Source organism: Lissotriton helveticus, chromosome 4_1 (genome assembly GCF_964261635.1).
Source record: "Lissotriton helveticus chromosome 4_1, aLisHel1.1, whole genome shotgun sequence".
NCBI lineage: Eukaryota > Metazoa > Chordata > Amphibia > Caudata > Salamandridae > Lissotriton > Lissotriton helveticus.
Genome location: NC_136063.1, coordinates 652,329,132 through 652,353,889, shown reverse-complemented (window position 1 = coordinate 652,353,889; position 24,758 = coordinate 652,329,132). Strand labels below are relative to the sequence as shown.

Here is a 24,758-nt window from a genome sequence, read left to right as displayed (position 1 = left end):
CAGCTTGTGAGAAATTGATTGTGTTGCAGGGTGACAGCGCCTAACTAAGGAAAAACACTCCCACTTAATGCCTGAAAGGCACTTTAGAATTGTATGAGTAACGCCCGAGGAGACGGCACCAAATATGGCAACCAAATATAATGAATGCACACAAATGTTCATAGATGCCCTTTCAAAATATCCTCCGGTGGCAGATATAATACAGCCCCCCAGAAACTAATCTGACAGTGTGCTCAGGTGCAGGGGACCATCCAAGTATCCTGCCCGAAGCGGCGGGCTGCAGAGTCGGGGGTCTCTCAATGTTTTATTCCACGGCTCCCCCTCCCACCCCCCCCCCCCACCCCTCCTTTGCTTTACAAGTGTGAGTTCACACAGCGCTCTGCCCACCCATCCTCCCAGAGAGCCACACACTGCAGCCAGGACTGCTCCTCCGATGCAGGGGCCTTTTGTTTTTGTGTTTGAGGAAACACACAAATAAAAGGCCCCTGCATCGGAGGAGCAGGCGCGCCAGTGTAGGGGTGGTAAACAGATAGCAGGGCCGCCGAAGTGCGTATATTTTTAGGATGACGCGCACAGTCAGTGTTTTATTTTAGTCATAAATTAAACTGAGAAAACTAACACAGATGGGTCTTGGTTTACAACTTTGCAAACAGTTTAATACCCGTGGGCCTTTAATGCCTGCAAGGCAAAGGATGGGCTGGTGGCTCGGAGATTTCGCGAGTCGAATTGTAAACTTGGCATTCAAAATGCAATTACAACTTCAGTTTCCTGCTACGAACAGACAGAGAGGAGAGATCACAACATGCAGGCAGGGGAAAAGCAGTGATGGACAGGGAGCAGATATAACAGCACGGAGACAAATCATCCCAGAAACTTTCACATTTACATGAAAGTGTGCATCGAGGGCACGGCACAACAAGGCTTACAAGCCCTTACTTACCGAGTTCGTTCTGAAGAGGGTTCAACGAGGCGAGGCACGGCACGGGGAGGCGGGCAGGAACAACGCTACTGAAACGCTCCGAGCTGAGCAGAGTAATGGGAAGACTATGCATCGAATCGCACATAGACGCGTGCGTACGTACGCACGTAGGACAGTGCGCTCTTGGGCCAAACTATTTGGCCAAACCATTTTTTAAGTGCCATTTCAACCCCCAGCCCCCCTCTGCAAGTTTCTGCACCTCCAATTTCCCACAATGGTGAATTGCGGCGCGGCGCCCCGGGCGGCCCACAGTTTGGGAAGCACTGCTTTGTGGCCTCGAGTGATAATGTGAAAACATTAGGCAAACCTACAAGTACCAGAATGCAAAGAGCACAATCAGGACTAGCTACTCATGCTGACATGAGACCTCTGAAAGCTAAGCCCTGCGAAAGACTGAACTCTGTAAAATCACTTGTTGGTGACCTTCATGTTACGTCTTCCAAAACTGTTGATATAGGAACAACACGCCCATGGACACTGAACTCTTTCAGTAATTGCAACACAGAAAATGTGGTCTATCTCCTCACGTGCCCTTGTAATCTCAGGTACGTGGGGATGACGACAAGAAAAATCAAGACACGCATTAATGAACACCTCAGTACAATACGCTGTAAGAGAAACAACACCAAACTCACCCGACACTTCTTGGAAAAGAACCACAAAGACACTGATCTAAGGTGGACTGTCCTAGAAGTTATGAAGAAACATACTACTGATCTTAGTAGGCCACTGCACATCCGAGAGCAAAGGTGGGTATACCGGCTGCGGACCTGGAAAGAAGGTCTCAATGACGATATTCCATGGCTTCAACTTGGTCAATAAATTTAGTACATCTTTAAACACTCATTTGGCCACCCCCACTAGAATATCCTTTACTGTTACATATAAGTTTAGATATAATGGGTGTTTATCTTCGATTTTAACCACAACTCGAATTTAAAATGCACCCACATTCTACTTATCAGATTTGTACCCTGTTACTTGAATATCAACAATCATTCAGTTTAAACTTTGGGTTGAGAGTGAGTGGCTTACATTGCATCGGAAAAAGGTTGAGAGTTATTGGCTTACATTGTATCAAAATAAAATGTGTGTGCTTACTGACATTCACTACCATTTATTACCACCATGGGTATGAATACTAATGATGTCCTGTATCATGTTATTCTGCAGCCCCAAATGTACATCTTACTCTGTACTCCATCCTTTCTAAAATACAGCGATTGGCATGAAAATAGGCGCCCTGATTATGATACCACTATTTTCATAATGCACTAATGAGGTGATCGGGTGCTCTTAATTTTTATGCATGGTTTCGCCTTCCTCTTTGGTATATATGCGTGCACATTCCTTGGTATTTCAACTTTAAATAGCACCGCTACGGCGCTTGCCCGCTGTACTCGCGCTTGTCCCGAGTGAAGCTTATGCGCATGCGCAAGGACAGAATGCTACCGATAACATCACCACTTCGGCACTTGCCGTGTACTCATGTGCGGTCCTGAGCTTACGATTATGCGCAGGCGCATTCGAAGCATACTTTAGCCACCATCACTGCTCCGGCGGCGTTCTTCTACACCGGATGTAATTAACAACGTGGATGCCCATATTTAGGCAGCCAGGCATTTCGACCAACCTATATTGAAAGAGGATCACGGACACCGGAATCCCCACAGCTGCCCGGTATTTCTCAATTAATTACTTAATTCCCGGTCACGCTGCCTATAAAAACAAACTGCGAGTGGGTCCATTTACCGTCGAGGAGCGGAGGCTTGCAGACCTAGGTTGAAAGTCGGCGATCACTGCAGTTACCAGTAAGAGGTTGAATGAGAGTATGAATGAGTCGTGTTATTCCGGGCTACACAGCTTGTATATAACACAAGGATGCTTTGCATATAATGTGGTAGGTCCCTGATGGCCTTGCAAGTTATAATGTTCTGTTCTTTCTCCATGCCTTCCTTTTCTAGTTCCAGGACCTAAAGGGTCCATCTGCCCTCCCTCCTATGAGGCGCAGTTTACCTCATTATAGGGTAAGCTTTAAAAGGAAAAATCCTCTATATGTAGTGCACTAGGAAATTTTCTTTTAGTACACTAATGGCACCAATAATAATTCACACTATAAATTGGGTGATTGTGGTTTTTATTGGTTATCTTGTGCGCTAGTGTAAGTAAGAGTGTGATGAGGTTTGAATTGTTATTGTCTTTCAGAATCATTTAAACCTATCACTACAGACAGTGGAGTGTGAGTATTGATCACTCCACCAAGTGGAACGCTCTTGCTAAAAATTTGGTAAGAGCAGAGCCCTTTATATTATGATCCTGATGAATGCCGCGGACCCAGCTGGGCCTACAGGCAGAAACATGTTGATCTCACATATAGCGGTGGGGGGACACTAATATCCCCATGGCACCGATCACTTTATTTTAAGCTACCATATGGATGTCGACACTATTAAAATTAAGTAGACACCCATAATGGCTTTTTAATTCACTGCACATTTTTCTTTGGGCCACCACTTAGTTTAGAAGTGCATCCCTGTCGTCAGGTGTATGCCCGCCCTCTATCAAACCAAGTTTTTAGAGGGCGAGGACTGGTCAATGATGAAGCATGACACCCGGTGGTGTGTGAGACCAGTCCTTCACTTGTTGTGAGATGCCAGCACTCACAAAATAACACTTCACTTGCACTAGTAACATTCCTACTGGTAGGGGTTCATTGTGGTAAACAGTTTATGTTGGAGGCTGCCGTCTACCAGTACCCCGTGCCTCTGGTTCCCCTAGTACAGATTCATCTGGTCATTGTGGTTATATATGTCATTGCATGGCACATATTAACACGTCAAAAATGCACAGCACAGTAGAGATCATATGTTGTTCGTGTCAGGCCAGAGTTGCTCATCTAGTCGTATTTTACTCCCTGGCATTCGGGGACTTGAAGTCTTGCACTTGTGACTGAAAACAAAACTACAAATATCAGATGAGCCAAATCTGCTAAAGGATCTTTCATGCTTTTGGGATGAGTGTGCCGTTGTAAGACGCTTTAAGAGCAGGGACGCAGCGGGAGGGGGGACTGGCTCACGGACAGCGGGAGGGAGGGTGGGGGGGCACACGGACAGCGGGAGGGGGGGCGGGCAGTCACACGGACAGCGGGAGGGGGGCGGGTGAACGGTCTCACGGACAGCGGGAGGGGGGCGGGTTAACGGGCACACGGACAGCGGGAGGGGAGGCGGGCGGGCACACGGACAGCGGGAGGGGGCGAGCGGGCACACGGACAGCAGGAGGGGGGGAGCACTCACCAGGACTTCTTCCGGCGGCGGTCGGCCATGGAATGACCAAATGAAACCTCGACGACCCAAAAAAAATAAACCCCGCCCACCACCGCACTGACATCCTAAAAGGGGCTGGATGAGAAAAATTCTCAGGAACGCCCACGAGTCGCCTCACAGAATGACGGACGCCTCTGTTTTCCAATGGCTAGCCTCCATTTATGGAGCTAGCCAATGGAAAACAGAGGCGGGACAAGCCCACATACTGGTAAACAAAAGGTTTTCGCCTGCGCCGAAAAGCTGCGCGGCGCAGCTTTCGACGAGGCGAAACCTAAAAACATTATACGACAAGCAGGGTGCATGAAAGGGGCCTAAGCGGCAGTGGAAAGGAAGAAGAAAGCGTGTTGGTAGGAGTACTAAGAGAGACACTTTGCTGTAAAATAACCAACATTTTTTAGGACTTTCAAAGCAGAGAGAGTGTGTCCATTTTTGTCTGTGCATGTAAAACTACCTGGTGAAATCAGACAGACACTTTACCCTGCCCGACTGGCAGCACCTGTAGCCAACTATTTATCAGAAAATACATATTTAGGGTGCCATAACACCCTAATCACTCCTCCAAAGCTACTCCCTTGCTTGCAATATTGGTTTAGTGTCCCATACCGAATTGCAATCATGAAGGGGCATAAAAAGGATGTTCCTTACTAATTTACATTTGGTATGGCACATGTTAATGGTTTGAGACCGCAGTTGTGTATGCAAACCCATGAACAGTGACCAAAATAGTAACAGATTCACCAAGTGAAGCAGTCACCTAAGAACACATTCCCTGTTTGAGAGTTGTGCATGCTTCCCCCAATATCTTATCTTTCTTTTGGGATTGCAAACAAAGGGATGGTGGCCTGCTGTTTCTTCCAGGCTACAAGCTATGTATTTGTAGTCAATCATAGACAGTCGCAAATAGTGACTTGCCTAATTCTTATTAGTTAAACATGTCATTCTATGACCCCCCTGCGACAGGAGATTTTGCAGCGTGACTGGTTAGTACAACGGCTGCAAAAACATTTGTGACCTGTCGCCCCATATAGTTGGCCCATATAAACCTACATCAGAAAAAGCATCTGAACCATATGGGCAGCACTGGTAGCTCCAGTGCACAGGGCCACCAATGGTTGGCCCTGGTAGATATCCCCTAAGAAAAGCTTACTTTCTTAGGGTGTGCAAAATAGAGCTGCAAACTGGCCTACAAATGGTCTGAACTATCATAAACCAAAAACTGTAAGGGTGACATGGTTGCCCACCACATTCCACATGAGTCTATCCGTCAATATATTTTGCAATTATACCCTTTGTATGTGGAATTGGTGTTCTGAAGACTTGATTGCCTTTCACCCGTGCTTTCCTGTTGTTTCTGAATTTAAGTCAACCCATTCCATCTAAATGAACATCTGAATACAGATGAACTCAAGTTTATTTCAACAAGCACCACATATTGTAAAGATTATTAGGTAATGCTCATGAATCACCCCCAGAGGGGTATCTCAGTGCAGCAAAAAAGAACACAGGCATTTGACTGGGATGCTAAAATAGTTTGGTTTTGAGTAATTTCCTAAAGCTACGATGAACAGTACATTCACGTAAGTGGATAGGAAGTTTGTTCCAATAAGAAGATTCCGGAAATTAAAAAGCTCTGCCTCCGGAGCAAGTTTTCTTAATTCGTGGGACCATAAGTAATGACTTGTTCATTGATCTTAAATACCTTCCTGTTCGATAAGGAATGAGTTTCTCCATGAGATATCTGGGTCCCTTGCCATTAAGCGCTTTGTGCACTAGGCAACATATTTTGAAAATAATTCTGTTATGCACCGGCAACCAATGGAGCAACCACAGTAGGAGAACCAAGGCAGATCTAGCCGGTAAATTATGGATTAAACGAGCCGCTGTATTTTGAACAACTTGGGAGTTTATCCAAAAGGGCTTCATTAGCCGCGGCAAGGAGTGCATTCACATATAAAATTATCTTTAAAGCATTCTACAGTTGTGATTGAAATATAAATATATATAGGTTGTGTATAATGTATTTTAGTTATTGTAAAGTTAACTGTTATAACATTTTAGTACTGCTGGGGTGCAGTGCATTACGGTAGATTGAGGTCTCTAGAATGCAGTCTAATGTGTTTGTGAATCCCTAATGTGCAGTTCTGGGTAGCTTACTACTGTCCTATTATTATTATTATAGTCTGATTTGTATTGCGCATTGCTGCCCCAGCAGGGGGGCGTCCCAGCACCACCAAAGACAATGAGAGTGAGCATGGAGGGAAAGAGTTAAAGTTAGGCCGGGAAAAGCCAGGTCTTCATGGCTTTGTGAAATGCAAAATAGTTCTGGATCTAGGATGTCGTACTGTGCTTAGGGAATCTCAAATCTAGGGCAGTGAGGTGTGTTTGTGTGTCTAATTAGCAATGTGATCGTTAGTGTCCCTAGGAAGCCTTGGAATGTACAATGTTACTGTCCTAATGGCCAGCACAATCGGTTTATGTATCTATAGTACAGTGCTTGGTACTGGTTTAGACCCCCTGGATGCTTTGCTGTGTCTGATGGGATAGTGCCCCTTAGGGTGAGTTGTGTGGGGAGTGGGTGTTCCTGGATGGGGTGTTATGGGCTAATGTAATAGAGGGCTAATGATGCCCAGTGTTGGTTTGAACCCTTAGGAAGCATTGCAGTGTGTTTGAATAGCTTCTCAAGATGTAGTTCAAAGGTTGGGGTGCGATGCTAAGGCACAGTATGAGCACCTATGATAGGTTTGTGTATTTAAGGTGCCTGCAATGTGGTGAATTTGTTTCTCCAGAATGAAGAGCAGTAGTCTAGTATCCCTAGGATCCAGTGCTATGCAGTGGTGAGAGACTCTGGGATATAGTATCAATTATGTGGTTACCCCTTCTAGGATGTAGTCTATTGTGGTGGAATAATATCCCTAGAATGCAATGCAGGTGGTGGCCCAGTGCCCTTCAGATATTGTGTAGTCAGTTGGTTGAGTGTTACTTGGGTTGCAGTGTGATGGGCAAATATCTCTAGTGTGCCTTCAGGAGTGTGGCATTATTGTCCCTAGGCTGTACAGTGAAGTGGGATAATGTACCTAGCATCTAGTGTGATATAGGGGTGGCCCTAGGCAGGAGTGTAGTGTAGTGTCCCCAAGAAGCTGTGTGGTAGTTGGTGTGCCTCAGATCCTATGTAGTGTCCCTAATGGGAAGTCTTTCTGCGATGCATTGCAAGGTTTTGGATTACTGCCATTTGAATTAAATGTGTTTGGTAGGCATAACTATGGTGTAGAACATTGTGTCATTGTGTCAGGCTGGTTTCCCCAATACTGCATTGCAATTGAGTCAAAGCAGGAAGCCAGTTGTTCGTTAGTTTGTTTGAAAGACGGTTTGGGGGGAGTGGTGGAGATAGGAAACAGGACTCCAAGTGTCACATGGGGCTGAAGCAGGCAAGGCGAGGCTGTGCAATGGGGATGTTTTTCACCCTGGAGTTCAAAGTGACATCATAGAAAACCTGGAGGATCACTCTTGTTGTCTATTCCATGTTACTCAGAACCCCTTCGTGAAAATCATACCCATTGTTCATTGTTACCCGTCTGTAATTCTGTTATTTCCACCACCGAGGAGTCATGCATAACATCACTGACAATGATTGTAAAGTTCGAACTTTCCATGATATCATTTTGATAACTGCGGTGGAAAACATTTGCGTGTTGATGCTAACCTATTTTACGGTACTGTTCGAGATTAATAAAATGCAAAAAACACAGTTGATGGACAGAATGTAGAACAATGTCATACATTCACCCCAGTACAAGGATCTGGGCCTAAATCCATCGTTTTTTTGCACTCCACACCACCCTGGGTTGGACACTGGCTATATGCAAATCAGCACTGACCCTGTGCCTCATGGGAACAGTCCAGTCCGAACTACCAAGCCATGTCTTTCCCAGACCGGAATAAAGCATCCAATGACCGGTTTCTGGCTATCAGCCTTCATCAGCCTGGATAACTTGACTCCAGTGGTGTGGAGAGCCTGGGACTCACGTCTGAGCATCCCCAGCCCACTCGGGGTGAAATTGCAAAAAACACAGTTGATGGACAGAATGTAGAACAATGTCATACATTCAGCCCAGTACAAGGATCTGGGCCTAAATCCATCGTTTTTTTGCACTCCACACCACCCTGGGTTAGACACTGGCTATATGCAAATCAGCTCTGACCCTGTGCCTCATGGGAACAGTCCAGTCCGAACTACCAAGCCATGTCTTTCCCAGACCGGAATCAAGCATCCAATGACCGGTTTCTGGCTATCAGCCTTCATCAGCCTGGATAGCTTGACTCCAGTGGTGTGGAGAGCCTGGGACTCACGTCTGAGCATCCCCAGCCCACTCGGGGTGAAATTGCAAAAAACACAGTTGATGGACAGAATGTAGAACAATGTCATACATTCACCCCAGTACAAGGATCTGGGCCTAGATCCATCGTTTTTTTTGCACTCCACACCACCCTGGGTTAGACACTGGCTATATGCAAATCAGCTCTGACCCTGTGCCTCATGGGAACAGTCCAGTCCGAACTACCAAGCCATGTCTTTCCAGACCGGAATCAAGCATCCAAGGACCGGTTTCTGGCTATCAGCCTTCATCAGCCTGGATAGCTTGACTCCAGTGGTGTGGAGAGCCTGGGACTCACGTCTGAGCATCCCCAGCCCACTCGGGGTGAAATTGCAAAAAACACAGTTGATGGACAGAATGTAGAACAATGTCATACATTCACCCCAGTACATGGATCTGGGCCTAAATCCATCGCTTTTTTGCACTCCACACCACCCTGGGTTAGACACTGGCTATATGCAAATCAGCTCTGACCCTGTGCCTCATGGGAACAGTCCAGTCCGAACTACCAAGCCATGTCTTTCCCAGACCGGAATCAAGCATCCAAGGACCGGTTTCTGGCTATCAGCCTTCATCAGCCTGGATAGCTTGACTCCAGTGGTGTGGAGGGCCTGGGACTCACGTCTGAGCATCCCCAGCCCACTCGGGGTGAAATTGCAAAAAACACAGTTGATGGACAGAATGTAGAACAATGTCATACATTGGTAGTTCGGACTGGACTGTTCCCATGAGGCACAGGGTCAGAGCTGATTTGCATATAGCCAGTGTTTAACCCAGGGTGGTGTGGAGTGCAAAAAAACGATGGATTTAGGCCCAGATCCTTGTACTGGGATGAATGTATGACATTGTTCTACATTCTGTCCATCAACTGTGTTTCTTGCAATTTTCACCCCGAGTGGGCTGGGGATGCTCAGACGTGAGTCCCAGGCCCTCCTGAACAATGTCAAAAATTCACCCCAGTACCTATATGCAGTCAGTGCTGCTTCTGATTGGATAATAACTCTGACGTGCACTCTTCGTTACATTTAAGCCTCACAGAATTGTGCACATGTACATTCTAGTCCACCTTCTGTCCCTGAGAAAGCGAGTGAATTTAATTTTCATGTGGACATTGTAACAGAACAATGATACATCAACAATTCCCAACATTTTCTCAGTCATTTGCCCCAGATTGAGCTGGAGTGCTAGGCAAATGGTTAATTTTGAAAAATAAGATGCACCAATCTATTGATTTATCATACTGCGTGACGACTGCAGGTGCCTGCTGCTGAACCGTGGACAATCTTAGATTTAAAGGCCAAAGATAGCGACAGGTACAGTACATATCCACAGTAAGCTGTTTTATCCCGTATTTTCTTTAATAGAAACATCTTGTTTTGGTCATTGATGGTTCCCAGCAGTCCTTTCCCTAAAGTATATTTTTGGAACATCCTAGCCTTTTTAATGCAAACACCTCTCACATATCTTTTGCAGTTCTACACGTCTTATGTTTTGCTGTGGTTTACCATGCTCGGGCAGTATGTGCATTATGCTAGGTGGACCATTCTTACTCAAAATGTCCCATGAGAAGAACTCTTACTTTCCAGTAGTAATTTGGTGCAGCATAATATTCCACCACATATCAGAGGGTTCTTCTGACTTTGTCTCGTTTAGGGCTTCTTTTAAGTGATTGTAAATTTCAACGGCATGGATGTACAGCTTTTCTCACTTTGCCTAACACTTTTTTGTTGTTGTAGGCGCCAAATTTCCAATCAAGTGGACAGCTCCGGAGGCCATCAACTTTGGCTCATTTACCATTAAGTCTGACGTATGGTCCTTTGGAGTCCTACTGTATGAAATAAATACCTATGGAAAGATCCCCTATCCAGGTAGGGCGAACTGACTCAATTTGCGTTGCATAAAACATGTTTTTACGCTCAAAAGTAATATAGTTTCTTATTGACTCTCTTTCCCTCCTTAGGTGGCTCAAATATGTTTCGGGTTGTTTATGCGTTCGAAGTGGCTATTTTGTTGAGAACTGAAGGTGTTCACATTTTGTCCTATCAAGGACTCGTGTTTTCAAAAATGTTATTTTACCTGTTCAACATTAAGGTCTATCCCTGCTTTGAGAATTATGTGAGCAAGGTTTACTGAGTGGGGCTCCGGAGCGCCATGATTTGTTTGCACCTATAACAGTAAGGGATTCGTTATTACAAGGTCACCTAATTTCGGCGTGGTAACTCCTACCTTCTACCCTGAAGTTACAATACTTGCGGTTACCACTAATTCCGGTTGGGTGGGTGGGGAGGAGTTAATGGAGGATTATGAGGTAAACTCTGAGTTATCGCAGACCTTGTCATTTCAACTGGGCTGGCAACTCGTACTGTTTGCCCATTTTGAATTTAAGGGCAACGTATGTGAGGTTGCTAGAGGGGATACCATTGATAATGGTTTCAGAAGAGTAAACTGAATACTGTTATTTGCTCAAGTTAATTAACAATTGACTAACACAAGCCATATGACTTGGAAAAAAGAGTAACAAACACTTGAAAATAAAAAAAGGAGAGTCGAGGAACAAAATGCATAACACGCACCAAAAAAGTGAATACATTCTAAGGGAAAAAAATGAAATCAAAAAAATTAAACAAAAATGTGCAATATAGAAAGATTAAGAACTTCTTCTCAGGTGAGAGAAGCTACAGTGAGTCTTTCCAGTTTAGTTATTGTGGTAAGTCTCGAGGTCAGTGTGAAAGAGAGTAATTAAAGCAATGCTTTCATCTATGTCCACATTAATATAAAAAAAGGTGTGACGTGGAGGGGAGGAAGGTGAAGCCCACTGCAGATAACAAAGAAAACAAGCATTGGCAAAGCCAAAAGGTCTCGGCACTGGCCAAGCTATTAACGTTGTCAATGTGAATGTCTTATAGTCATGCATGTTGTGTAGCAGTCCATCTGTTGTTCAGCATGAATGAAAGTCACAGAAAAAGGCACTATGACGCGGCCAGGAGAAGAATGCAGCAGCAATCGCCAAAACTACAGAAAATGAAAAATGCAATAGGCTAGCTCAATTAAGCGGCTTACGTAAAAATATTTCAAACAGACCTATACAGAACCTAATTGCATCCTTGATAGGGGTAAAAGAAAACAGCCTGAAGCTACTGCTACCATCCAATAGGACTCATACTTGCTAATATCTCGTCATGGCATTTATTAGACATGTAATGAAACAACTTTTGACTGCTCAGCATGGATACAGTAATGAAAGTGCCTGTGCTTTGTACCAGGGTTATCTGAGAGGTAAGAGTCATATTCTTGGGGATATCTGCAGAGATAACATCTAAAAGTACCGGCACTTAACATCTGAGCTTCTATCCAAATAATGGGACAGCAGTGGGACACTTCAGCAGTGCTGCTGAGGCGTTGAAGAGACCGCCACAGACTGTTAATTTTCAGCCGGACTGTCAAACGCATAGTGGAATAGTGCAGCCATTATTCAGTACGACTGTTCCGCTATACACACAAGCAAAAAGAAAGGTGATGGACAAAATGCTGAACAAATCAAACATTCACCCCAGTGACACACAGGGCAGAACTGACACGTTGTTTCCATTCTAAGTTGTCATGACGCCCCCGATTCTGGGTCTCATTTGGTTGTTAACTCCAAAATGTCTCGAGGAAGCAAGACTGTCACATAAACACAGGGCAATGTTTAGACTTGCGAGTGTCTGCACTTCAGAATCATGTGATGTGGCAGGGATGCCAGTGACATGAGGCACAGTGTTCAGGGCAGACATCATCACAAAGTGCACCTTGGAGTCCCAGATGAGAGGATAACGGTGTCATGAGGGAGGACATTGATCTCCACTGCGCATCCAAGGGGTGCAGCTGTGACTACAGTCAGGGCTGAGCTGGAGCAAAAGAGTCAGAAGGGGGGTTTCGTTTAAACAAACCAAAGTGGAGGGACTAGATTTGTGGGGTATATGGGTCTGCACGTACCGCATGCCCTCAGGAGTCATACTGCAGCACACAGGCTGGAGGGGACTTTAAGTGGAGGGACCCCTGGATGGTAGGTGGGCCTCACTCATGCAGCAGCTGCCACTTTAATCAAATATTCTTTCTTCCTTGTGCTCAGAAGGCCCTTCCTTGCATCCCTCCGCCAGTAAAGTAGGGATGGAAAGAAGCGACAGGGATGGGGGTGGGTGGGAGGGGGGCGAAGCAGGAAAGAAGCAATAGGGATGAGGCAGATGGGAGAGGGAAAAAGCGACGAGAATGGGGGCAGGTGGGAGGGGACAGAGCAAGTGAACATTCCTCCGCCAGTAAAGATGCACAAGAGGAGGAGTGTCCTCTGTCTGCCTAGCTCAGTTTCTTCTATTTTCACCACTCTTGTACTTTTCTCAACATTTGTCTGGAGTGTGTGGGAGGGAAAAAAGAAGTGACAGGGATGGAGGCAGGTGAGAAGGGGAAAGAAGCAACAGTTATGGGGGTGGGTTGGAGGGGGGAAGATGTTACAGGGAAAGAGCGTATGGAGCAAGTGAAAACACAAGCACTCATATGGAGTGCTTAAACCCAAATAAAAGAGTTGCTCCAAAAACAGGGCAGTAGATGAACACAAGTACTTGGTCCATGCTCTAAGGGAGGGCCAAATACAAAAAGAGCCATGGCACATGCATGCCATGGAAAACAAGAACAAAAGATTCGAGAGCGACGTTGAAGTGAACACATGGTAAGCTTATGGGTGGGCTGTAGCCGACTAATTGAATGAAAACCACACAAAAGGTGATGGGAGGCTGCTTGCAATAAGTCTAACCACTGGCAATAGCTCAGGGTAGCACTCCAACCCATCATTCTTTTGCTCACCATCCCACCTCAGTTTGTACCCAGCCATATGTATATCAGTCTTGACCCAGCCTGATATGCCAAGCCAGGTCCTCACTGAAATGGAACATAAGCAACCCAGGACTGGTTTCACCCTAATTATGGGCTTATCAGCCTGGTACAGCTTGGTTCCAGTGACACAGGGAGAATGGGACCCACATCTGGGCACACCCATGACACTTAGGGTAGTACATGAAACACACAAACTGGGTCCAAACTGAGGTGGCATGGTCAGCAAAAGAATGATGAGTTGGAGTGCTACCCTGAGTACCCCAGCATAGATCATGCATAGTTTAGAATATTGAAACAAGTTTTAATTAATGTAATTCAATACATTTCTAATCAAACATTCATCAGTCCGCATCAGTCATGTCATTTTATTTAGCATGCTTATGTGATGTAGAGCTGGTTCAAGGGGCATTTGGAGTGCAGTATACCTATTATTAAGCAAAGTACAGTATCGGCAAAAGGGAGCATGACTCAAATCCTAAGCATAACATGCAGGGGACATCCCTTTCTTATCATTTGGTGACATTTGGGAGGGTATATTTAGAGAGTTCAATCTAAAATAGGTGTGGGCAGTGTGATGGCTAGGGACGGGGTGGCGGGTTTTGTTCTGATTTGGTGGTTGAATGCTACTGATCATACATAAAGCTAATTACCTGTCGCAAAGGGGCCGATTCTGTGAATCGGTCCCTTTGCGACCATTAATTAGCCATGTGGGATGCATCAAGCCCAAATCCCAATCGCAAAATAGTTAATCGCAAAATTTGCAATTTCCAATTTTGCAAACGCATTTAAGGAATCGAAATTTGCGATCCCTCAACTGCAATGCAAGAAGCATTCTGAGATTGCGACTTTGCATTAAGGATTCGCAAATTATCGAGATTTTCAAGGGGATTGTAATTTGCGATTCCGTTGAAAAATGCTAAAACATGCTTTTTTCTAAGTGCCATATAGCACACACACATGCCCCTAGGGCATGTATATTCGCCACATGTGCACACTCACCTGTTTTGGGGGTGCATTAGGGTGGCCTTTTGGCCCCCTATTACCCTTAAAATTGCATTCTCAATTTGCTAGTACCTATTTGGTACTCCCAAATTGTGAATGCCTTCCCATTCATTCCTCTGGGCCTCTAGGTCCATAGGAATGAATGAGAAGGCATTCCTTAATAGAGAATCGCAATTTGTGATTCGCTATTAAGGAATATGTTGGAATTGCAATTTTGTGGGCGAAACTTACATGCATAGGTTGTTGCAACTCCCTAATAGCAATTCCTTAATAATCACTTCTAAGGATTCGCAATTCCCTACTTTGATGCATGTGGGCCATAGTCTTTTTTTAAAACACTTTATGTGGAGTAAACTGAAGCGTCAATTGGACAGCGAGAGAGAGTTAATAATTTTTTGAGAAGGCTGCAATTGCACTATTTTCTGCACCCGCATAAAGCAGTGCCAGCCGTACAAGAAGCACTCTATTTTCAGAGGATGGGTTCCTATACTGATTAAGCTGACCTTCGTGTCTTTACTTTGCTACACTTCTGAATCTCAGGTTTTGCCAGGTTTACACTGGTTATGCAAGCTTAGCAAAAATCAAGAATTTCTCTCCAGGTGCTGAGGACTCTGGAGACGATGGAACATGTCCAAAAAGGCTCACAGGTTGTAGGGGGTGCTATTGTAGTTTGACCAAGATGGTTGGGACTTAGACCTATTTGTGTTAGCTTTTAAGTAGTTGGTCAGGTACTTGGAATACTGTCCAAGCTTGAAACTTCACTTTAGACAGATAGTGTTTGACCATGTGCGGAAACCTGACATGGTTTCATGCTGTTGGAAATGTCAATATCTTTGCTAACGGCTACAGCGGTCCACCTCAAAGCTGGGGAAATGGGATCAAGGGGACTCGACATGCAAGTGACGTCTTATCTAAGTTTGCTATAAGGCACTCTATAGGCATTCATACAGGAATGCAGGGGGCAGAACGTAGCTGAGTGCCATGGCTGTGCCTCATAGCATTTCAGGTGCCACTCCTTTCTTTCACTCTTTAGTCACTGTCTGCAGGGATCTAATGAGGCACAGGTCAGAGGATGCAAGAGGTTTGACCAACTTTGGACTCCTGTATATAAGGAAGCCGAAATGTTCTCCTTGTAAGCTGAGGCCCCAGCCAACATCCGAGATGGTAGACTAGGGAAGCAGTAGCAACACAGTGATTGAGAGGGAAGTGTAGGCCTTCCCTTGGTGCCAACAATATGCTGTACACCTTTCCAGGCAGGGTAGCCCCCTCCCGACCCCACCCAAATTAATACATTTAGCTTTCAGTTTTTTTTTGCAGATTATTAAGGTTACTTTAGAAGATGCTTTTGGATTTCCAGTCGACTATTCTAGAATCAGCCATAGCGTGGAGCGCAGTCTATTTTAAGATAATTTAATCTTCTTTCTTTGCTGCCATGTACTGCCTACTGTGCATTTAAATGACTCTGGTACCCTGTTTCAAACATGGCACGATTTAAGAAAAATGCTTCATGCTTAGCGTAATTGCCACATTAAACCTCTCTTGAAAGATGCGCCTGCAAGGAAAACGTTTGATCCTTTTGTTTTATAATTGCAGAATTGTAAAAGATTACCCAGTGGAATGAATAGAAGAGATGCAAGTAGAAAATGAGGGAATGGATCAAAGATAGTGCTCAGATTGCAAACAGTGCTGGAGAGTAGCAGGGAAGCAGGCCAAAATGGGTCTGTAAATGGTGAAAAACCAGCATGGAGGAGCAAGCAGGGGTGAAGAGGATCTCGTTGCAGGGTTGATATGGAAAGAGTGAGATCTGGACTGAGGAGACCAGATTATAACTAGGACTATTCATTGGGGAATCCTAGGAAGAGAAGGAAGCAAACACCTGGCAATCAGCAGCACTGAAGGGAAGAGAAGATAGAAATACTATATCTCCCATAAATTGGAATCATAAAGTTGAGGCTATTGATATCTATTGGATTAAGTCCTTAGAAAATGTTGATGAGGCACCCTTGGCAAAAGGGATTTGTCAGTTGTCACTATAATCAGGAAAAGTCCAGACATCTTTAGACTTTCCAATAACTGCACTTGTACCAGCGCGTCAAGCCAGCAATCAAAATGATACATTCTAATTAGCCACTGCAGTATTTTTACTGGACTCTGTCGCAAATGGGATTGTGAAGTTTTGCACCCTTCATTTGAGGCTTCAGTCTTAGGGCCTAGGCGTTTACAGGAACTTTAGAGATTGTGTAGCAAATTACCCAATTTTCTTTGAAACAAATTTGGAAGCCCATGCTTCTTTATCATTGAGATTTCCTCTGGTTATCATCCCATAACCGATTTTAAAATTTTGTTTGGTGCCTACCAGTAGGTGATCAAACATATGCAAGTCAGTACTGGGCCAGCCAAAAGGATTGGTTCATCCCCAATTGCTAGGATATACCCTAGTAACAGGTACGCAACCAACCCTAGCACTGGTGTAGCGAAACGTGTGCCCCCCCCCTGCAAAGTGCATAGACAATGCCCCCCACGCTCTGGACCCTGGAGCTCTCAGGCCCACCCGTGCACAATGAAGGAGGGGGCCCCTGGAGCTCGGGGCTGCAAGAATTCCTGTTACGCCAATGAACCCTAGGTCTGTGTCAAAAAATGTCCTGATAAGTGAAGTGTAACTAGAGTCCCTAGGCATGACAAGCTTAGGCTCCAAACCATAGCATGGTGTTGCGCTCAAAGCATATGAATACCAAGAAAAGAAAGTGCTAAAAGGATTTGCTTGTGTCAGTGCGTTCAAATCATATTATGAACTGCCACTGTCTAGTGCTTCATTCTGTGTCCAGAAAGTCTTTTGTCGAATGATATTGGCAATCATTCATCAATGGGTGGATCTGTTACCAATTGCAAGGCTATGGCCAGTCTTGGAGGAGATGGGGATGCCTTCAAATATACTATCCCTGCTTATCAGGCTGCATGAAATCAACTTTGCCCAGATTAGGTGGGGTTCACCGGAACAAGTAACAGACAAGATTCCTATATTGAAGGGTGTCCTGCAAGGTTGCATACCGACCCCTACCTTATTTTCCCTATTTGTAAATGGGTTGGTTCACCATCTTTCGTTTTTAGAGGCCGACACACCCTTTTTAGCAAAAAGAAAGATACCATTATTATTTGCGGACAACACCCTTCTATTCTATTTTCTAAAACACCAAATGGGTTGCAAATATTATTAGCCAGCTACGATGATTTCTGCATCCAGCGTGGTCTAGTGATAAATACTCAGGAAAAAAAAGTTTATGCCGTTTAATCATTCTAAGAAATTTAAAGGGAAGCTATCCCTGGGCGGCGATACATTAGAACATGTGGATTCATTTACTTATTTGGGCATTAAACTCTCTCCAAATCTATCCTGGGGTTGGCATATTGATATGGCAACTATAAAACATAGACAGAAAATTGGAGGTATTTTTAAAGAACACCGGGTCATATGCACCAGGCTGGTTGTACCCACCCTGAGAGTCTATGAAGAAAAAAAGCTTGGGGGGGGGAGGGGCTGCCATTTATGGCGCTGAGCTATGGGGGTTAGGGGATTTCACAGACTTCACAAAATCTGAAAATTAGTTTCTAAAAGAACTGGTCTCACTTCCAATAGGTACTCCGCAGCATCCCTTATTATTAGATTGGGCATGAAAAAGGTATCCCAGAAATCGTCACTGCAACCTCTTTTATATTGGTGTTGTCTCTGGACTATTCCAGAATTGTTCCATTAGTCAGCTGCTTTAAAGGAACTATCATTAAGTGTAATGGGGTAACCCTGTAACCCTCAGAACCTGGGCGGGTAATTAAACAAACAATAATGGTTCTGTCTGGAAACTCCCGACAAAAACATTATTGTTTGCTTTAGAGGAACTAGTCAAGTTGGACAAGCCAATAAAGTCCCTTGTCTGTCTTCGCTGAGCCGACTCTTGAAGGAAATCGGCCTTGGTGACTTGGGCCTGTGTCCTGAGGTGGACCGGCTTCATTCGAAAGATATACTGAAAAGGAATTATTGGTCCCATGTTATTCAGCAAGATGGGAGGGTGATGAGGGATGCAACACTGATGTGTGACTTTTTATATTTTAAGTCTACACCTACTTTGGAGTTGCAATCACTGTTCCTCTTGACAGAAAGCTCTTTCATCAGTTTAGAATGGGTACATTCCCTGTTAAAACGTTTACTGCAAAATGGAAAAGCTCAACTTGTGAAGAGTGTCCATGCTGCAAAGGTCACAAGGAATCTGTCCTACATGTGCAGTTCGTATGCCCAGCTTACACAGTGGTCCGATCCTTTTGGATTGCACCAGTGTATAGGATGCTGGGCATCCCAAGCAGCACGATTGCCTTACGAATATTATGCTCTGATACATCTTCATTGTTCGTATGTTCTATTGCAAAATGTTTGGGGCTGATGTGGGCCAAAAGAAGGGCTATTATTGCTTCCAAAGGAGTCTAGTGATATCTAAATATCGAATGAACTCATTTTAAAAGATTTTAACAAATTGTATTTATTGAGTTTTATTGTACGTATGAATTTTCTTGAATGGAATTTACAGTTATTAATGTAATTTTGATCCCATTTGTGAATAGATGAGAATTGATTCTTCTGATCACTTTGTATATTCAAGAATAATTTGTCATATATTTTTTTATTGTATCTACTTTTATGGCTTAAGCCAAAATAAAGGTATTTGAATTGAGTTGCTTCATTCATAGGGATACAAAATGTACTTGAATACAAAGGGTTAAGTGTAGCCATATTGACTAATTACCAGAGAGGTTGACCCATTGGTGATGCTCTTATGTTTTTGTCTTCTTGGTAGGCATGAGCAATGGTGAAGTGATGACTGCCCTTCAGCGGGGTTATCGGATTCCACGCATGGAAAACTGCCCAGAGGAGTTGTATGAAATCATGCAGTTGTGCTGGAAGGACAAGGCTGAAGAGAGGCCCACCTTTGATTATTTGCAGAGTGTGCTGGACGACTTCTACACAGCAACAGAAGGACAGTACCAACAGCAGCCTTAGGGCAAAGACATTCAGCAGAAAGTCACCGCAGGTTGTGTCTGCAAACCGGACAGACAACTAACTTCCTAATCTTTGCTTCATGTACTTGAAGACTTTATGGATTGTGCTTTCTGGAAAACACATTCAACATGAAGGCAAGCCATCCTAGCAATTAAAACTGCTTTTCTTCTGGCAATACTAGCTCTTCCATGAAAAATTATTTCTGCACTAGTGTTCACGTCCAGCTCTTTAATATGACCATCACGGGGTGAGGATAACATACATTGGTCAGACTATGAAGAGATCAAGTACGCCTACAGCATTGTTTAGGACATTATAAATTATCAACCTCCTTGTAAGCAAATTCTTAACTCCCAGCTGACCAGGTTGATATGGAAGCCCTAAGCAGCCATGGCTACTATTGCATCCCACTTTAAGGCCAGGAGCAACTTGTCCACGAGAAAGGAGGCCCCTGCAGTGGAGAGTATTTCACTAAATCCATATTGGATCTGCATCATCCAAAGCAGGAGCTCCCGCGTATTACCCGAGGCGGTCCACATTTCATCAGAGGATGGACTATCACTGAGGTTGCGGCATCAGAAGGTTGCACAGTGGGGATGTCCCTACCTGTTCCTGAAGCTATAAACTGCATATTACTGCGGTAGAACAGCAGTTCCAGCATAGGGCCGATATCTGCTTGAGCAACTCAGACATGACATATGTGATGCTGTATTAAGTTGTTTTTTTAATCTCGACAGGTGCTGTTTCTACAATTCATATAAAATCTAAGATTAAATCCAGGCTTTCCTATAAGGCAGTGAACATAAGCATGTAGATGTGCACATATAAATTGATATTGCGACTTGGGAGAAATCAAAGAATGTTTCAATGCAGTCTATCTTTATTCTAAATGTTGTCTCTTTTAGTTCAACAGATTAAATGAGCCATTTTTGTATGACTTTTCTAAAAGATTTTAGACTATCACTTTTATTAGTTCCTGGCACCTTTCACTGAGCAAAAAAATAAATAACGCATTTCACGAGATTTCATGTCCTTAAATTTCTTTATATGGCTGTCGCAACAGTGATGTGGGCCCAGAATATCTCTAAATAGTAATTCCCTTCTGTTATGTAGGACATTTTATAAAGCAATGCTCAAGCTAATGCAAAATTATTTTTCTTGAGCCAAAGTAACTGCAAACAGCCTTTGAGTAGTCTAAGCTGTGACAATATTTTCAAAGGTTAGACCCAATAATCATTGTTCATCTTTAGAATGAACCGTGGAAGGAGTCACACAGTGATTTATGATTGCAATGGGCGAGTATGTTTAATAAAATGTATTATTACTATACACTGGTGGGAGGGAAGAAACTCCTAAAGTAGATGAGATGTAATCGACTATCGGCCCAAAAAGAAACCGGACCCCTGTCTGCTGATCCATAGTGTACTCCAAAATTTATTGGAGGGTGTCTAACATTTTTAAACACAAATAACACCAATTGGTGCTCGAATGTATACACTGAAATGTGGCTTAATACTGTATTTTTAAAGGTTATGTCACCTTAATTTACAAACCAGTACACACCTATGATTTATGACGAATAAATGATCACTTTTCACATTTTATTCTATTGTTTAGACTTCGAAAAGTACCAGTGACTCAAATTTGAGTGTTCTATATGATTTTCTATTGTGGCTTTTAAGAAAAAAAATCAGGTACAATGGCATAATATTTATAGCCGTAGTTTCTATTCTGAAATTGGTTTTGTTTTAAAACATGTTGTAAATAAAGCAATAATACAAAAAATAATAATTATATGTCCCTTTGTTGTAGTAGCAAAAAACATACTTGTGGTTGCCTGAGTATAACGAAAACAAGGTTTAAAAAAAATAATCTTCAAGGGTGTGATTTAATTTGTATTCAGGTGTTGCTCACATATTAGTCCCAAAATAGAGCCAATCACTGACCCGAAATCCAGTAGGTCCAAAAATTCATTTTGGGCCAAGAGAGTCGATATGTGTCAATCAGATATAAGGCAAAGTTAGAAAGCTGTACCATGAAACAACAGTAGAATTGGTGCAGTCTGGATTGGGTCACACTGGAACAAAAATACTTGGATCGCAAAACTGGATGTGGAGTTTTAATTGTAAATATGTAATAGTTATTTCAAGTGTTGTCTGGAGCAAAGGGAGGTGGAATATATCTCCTCGTCTGCGTTCCTTATGTGAGTCTTTCAAAAGAGTGTTGAAAGTTGGATCATTAGTAGGGGTATGTATGCACCTACCACTCGCAATAAGGTCCAGTCAAGGTCTCAATACATTAGCCCCTGGCTGAACCCTTGTTAGCTGGCAGCGAACAGGCAGGCTTGAGACAGGTATGTAAAGCATTTAAAAACAACAATACATTAAATAAGTAAGACAAAACATACAATAAAAATTCCACACCAATTTATAAAAATAGGAAATATATCTTTAAAATGACACCAAAACAACACAAATCCAAGGTAGGGAACTGGCAATATGAATCTTTAAAGCTTAAATACTTTCTAGTTCTTAAAAACATACAGTGCCTACTTGGGACATCTGGTCACGCTTACACAGGACAAAGTCAAAGTTTGAGTCCGACTGAGATGGGTCCCTGGTCCTATACACTAAGCAGGAGTCCCCAGTAAAATTTTACCTTTAGAATTAGAAACATTTTAGGAGGATTTTCTCTCAACATCGTGCGGGCCCCTCCAGTAGGCTGATTTCCATAGGAAATCGATGGGATTGGTTCTCGGTGAGGCCGAGCCAAATCCTGGAAGTCTGAAGCTCCGGAGCTTTCAGCAAGAAAGAACCTGAAATCAAGGCCGGGTCGCGGTTGAAGGTAGCCGGCTTGACTCATGACGTCAGGTCGGTCTACTTATGGAGCTTTTTCCAAAGTTGCTCCAAACTTCTTCCTGAAGTTCCCCATGACGGTTTAAAGTGTCCAAAACACAAAGCCATGGGGTCTAGAAGCTCTGAGATGGTCCTTGGAAATTTAGAACTACAAGTCCCACAATGCACATGGCACAATCCTTAAAAGTCCACTGTACGCACTCCATGCTGGGCACTTTTTGAGGGACATGGTGCAAGGAAGCTCTGTCAAACTATTGCTTTCAGGGAGTCCACTCCTTAATCCTCTGAAGCAAGGCAGAGTCCTCTGTGCTGTAGTTCCAAGTGGCAGCAGGAGCAGTCCTTAAGATTGCAGACCAGAGTTCTAGCAGGGCAGTCCTCCTTGTAGTTTCAGGCAGCAAACCTGAGTTGCTATGCAGCTCTCACATATTTATTCAATGATCTGGGTCGACAAGCAGGGGGTGCCCCTGTCCAATGAGATGCAGGGTGCCACCCAAAAGCATGACCGCTTCCTCCAAAGTGTGGCACATTCTTGTCCTACAAATCACTGCACTTAAAAATTCAAGATGGAGAATTCCTCTCCAGGAGAGTAAGACCTGGCTATACCAACCTACTGGTGTGGCTCATTTCCATTAAAACTCCCCCTCCAGATCTTCTGTAAATTCCATTCCTGAGCCTGCCATATGGCTGGTGGTACAGAAAGAGGGGGTAGGCCTGGCTGGCATTCCTTACTGTCCTGCTCTCTTTGAAGCCAGTTTGATTGACCTAGTCCCCTTTCTCTCCTGTGCTCTGCAGCGGCAGAGCTGCCCCCCCCCCACCATATAACCTCTGCTCTGTGCAGGCCACTTATTACCTCATTCGAGCAGCTTGGCTAAGCCTGTTAAAGCTGACCAATCAAGAGAGGCAGCTAGAAGCTGGAATTAGGCTCCTAGAAAAGAAAGTCCTATAACTTCTCTTCTGTATTGGTCATGACAAATTGATATTTTAGCCCCTTCCTTGCAATATTTATACTTAGATCAAATATTCTAATGTTAACCTATGGAGCTAATAATCTACAATGGGTAAAACCGAAATTGGTAGTTTTTCCCACACCAGGGCATATAAAACATTTTTCATATGCTTATAGTTAGATGGCACCCCATCGCTGGGGCTCCTAGGGGAGACCTTAGGGTTGACTTATATGTAAACATAAAGTAGATTACCACTTTGGAAGTACCTTTTGCTACTGTGTACGTCGTGATTTATCCTGTGGGCTGCCGCAGCTGAGAGAAGAGCTGTAGCCGCTGAGTGCCCACACCTTTTGCTACTGTGCACCATCGTGATTTGTCCCGTGGGCCGCTGCAGCAGAGAGCGAGCTGTAGCCGCTGAGTGCCCACACCTTCCGCTACTGTGCGCCATTGTGAATGGTCCCGTGGGCCGCCACAGCTGGAGGAGAGCTGTAGCCGCTGAGTCCCCATACCCCTGGCCACTGTGTACCTCCGTGAGCAATCCCATGGGCCGCTGTAGCCAGAGGTGAGCTGTAGGTGCTGAGTGCCCACCACCCTGTGTTACTGTGCATCATTGTGCTCTGTCCCACTGGCCGCCGCAGCAGAGAGAGAGAGCTGTAGCCGATGAGCACCCGCACCCTTGACAACTTTGCATCCCCCCGAAATTGTCCTGTGGGCCACCGCAGCCAAGAGAGAGCTGCTGCCGCTGTGTGCCCACCATGGAGCAACACAATGAGAGTTCTTGCCTCCCCCAATCCGGCCCGCCGCAGCCGCGTGCTGCTACTGCGGAAATCCCGCCTGTCCCCGAGTGCCCGAGTCAGTGTGGATGCACGCTGCATACCTCTGCCACCCCGTATTGTAGTCACTGGGAGTCCGCCTGTCACGTCTCTGCTTCTTTGAGAAGCTGCATGCTGTCCTCTCTTTCAACGACAGGTACCTGGTGCGCAACAGGTCGCGTAGGCCCCGTCCCTGAACTCAGTCTGTGTTACGATTTGGTTGAGACGTTGTCATTTCTTTGAGTCCCTACGGGTTGACGTAAATTGTCATTGTTGACGCGCTTTTGCGAGTTGAGTTAAACTGCTAGATAAAGATTTTATTTTTCTATACCTACCTGAGTTGTGTACTTTTGTGGTGTCATTGCTGCCTTATTGAACATGCTCATAAACGCTTCACACACTACCTCTGAGATAGGCCTTACTGCTCGTGCTACTTTACCACAGGGTTGAGCAGGGGTTATCAAAAGGGGTGACCCACTTGCCCTGACTTAGGAGGAAGGGTCCCTATTTGGACAGTGGCGCCAGTCAGTGCCAACTGGAGACCCCCATTTCTAACA

General features: G+C 44.4%; 1 protein-coding gene across 4 annotated transcripts in view; it reads left to right on the top strand.

Moving 5' to 3' along the window:
* Positions 1-21,189, top strand: part of LYN (LYN proto-oncogene, Src family tyrosine kinase) — a 396,894-nt gene extending 375,705 nt beyond the window's left edge. For all 4 annotated transcript variants that reach the window (XM_078687292.1, XM_078687294.1, XM_078687293.1 and 1 more), the window contains exons 12-13: positions 10,412-10,543; positions 19,385-21,189. In XM_078687292.1, the coding sequence (XP_078543418.1) occupies positions 10,412-10,543; positions 19,385-19,587 (335 nt within the window). In that variant the 3' untranslated portion in view covers positions 19,588-21,189. The remainder of the gene's footprint in view (positions 1-10,411; positions 10,544-19,384) is intronic.
* Positions 21,190-24,758: the final 3,569 nt, after the last annotated feature.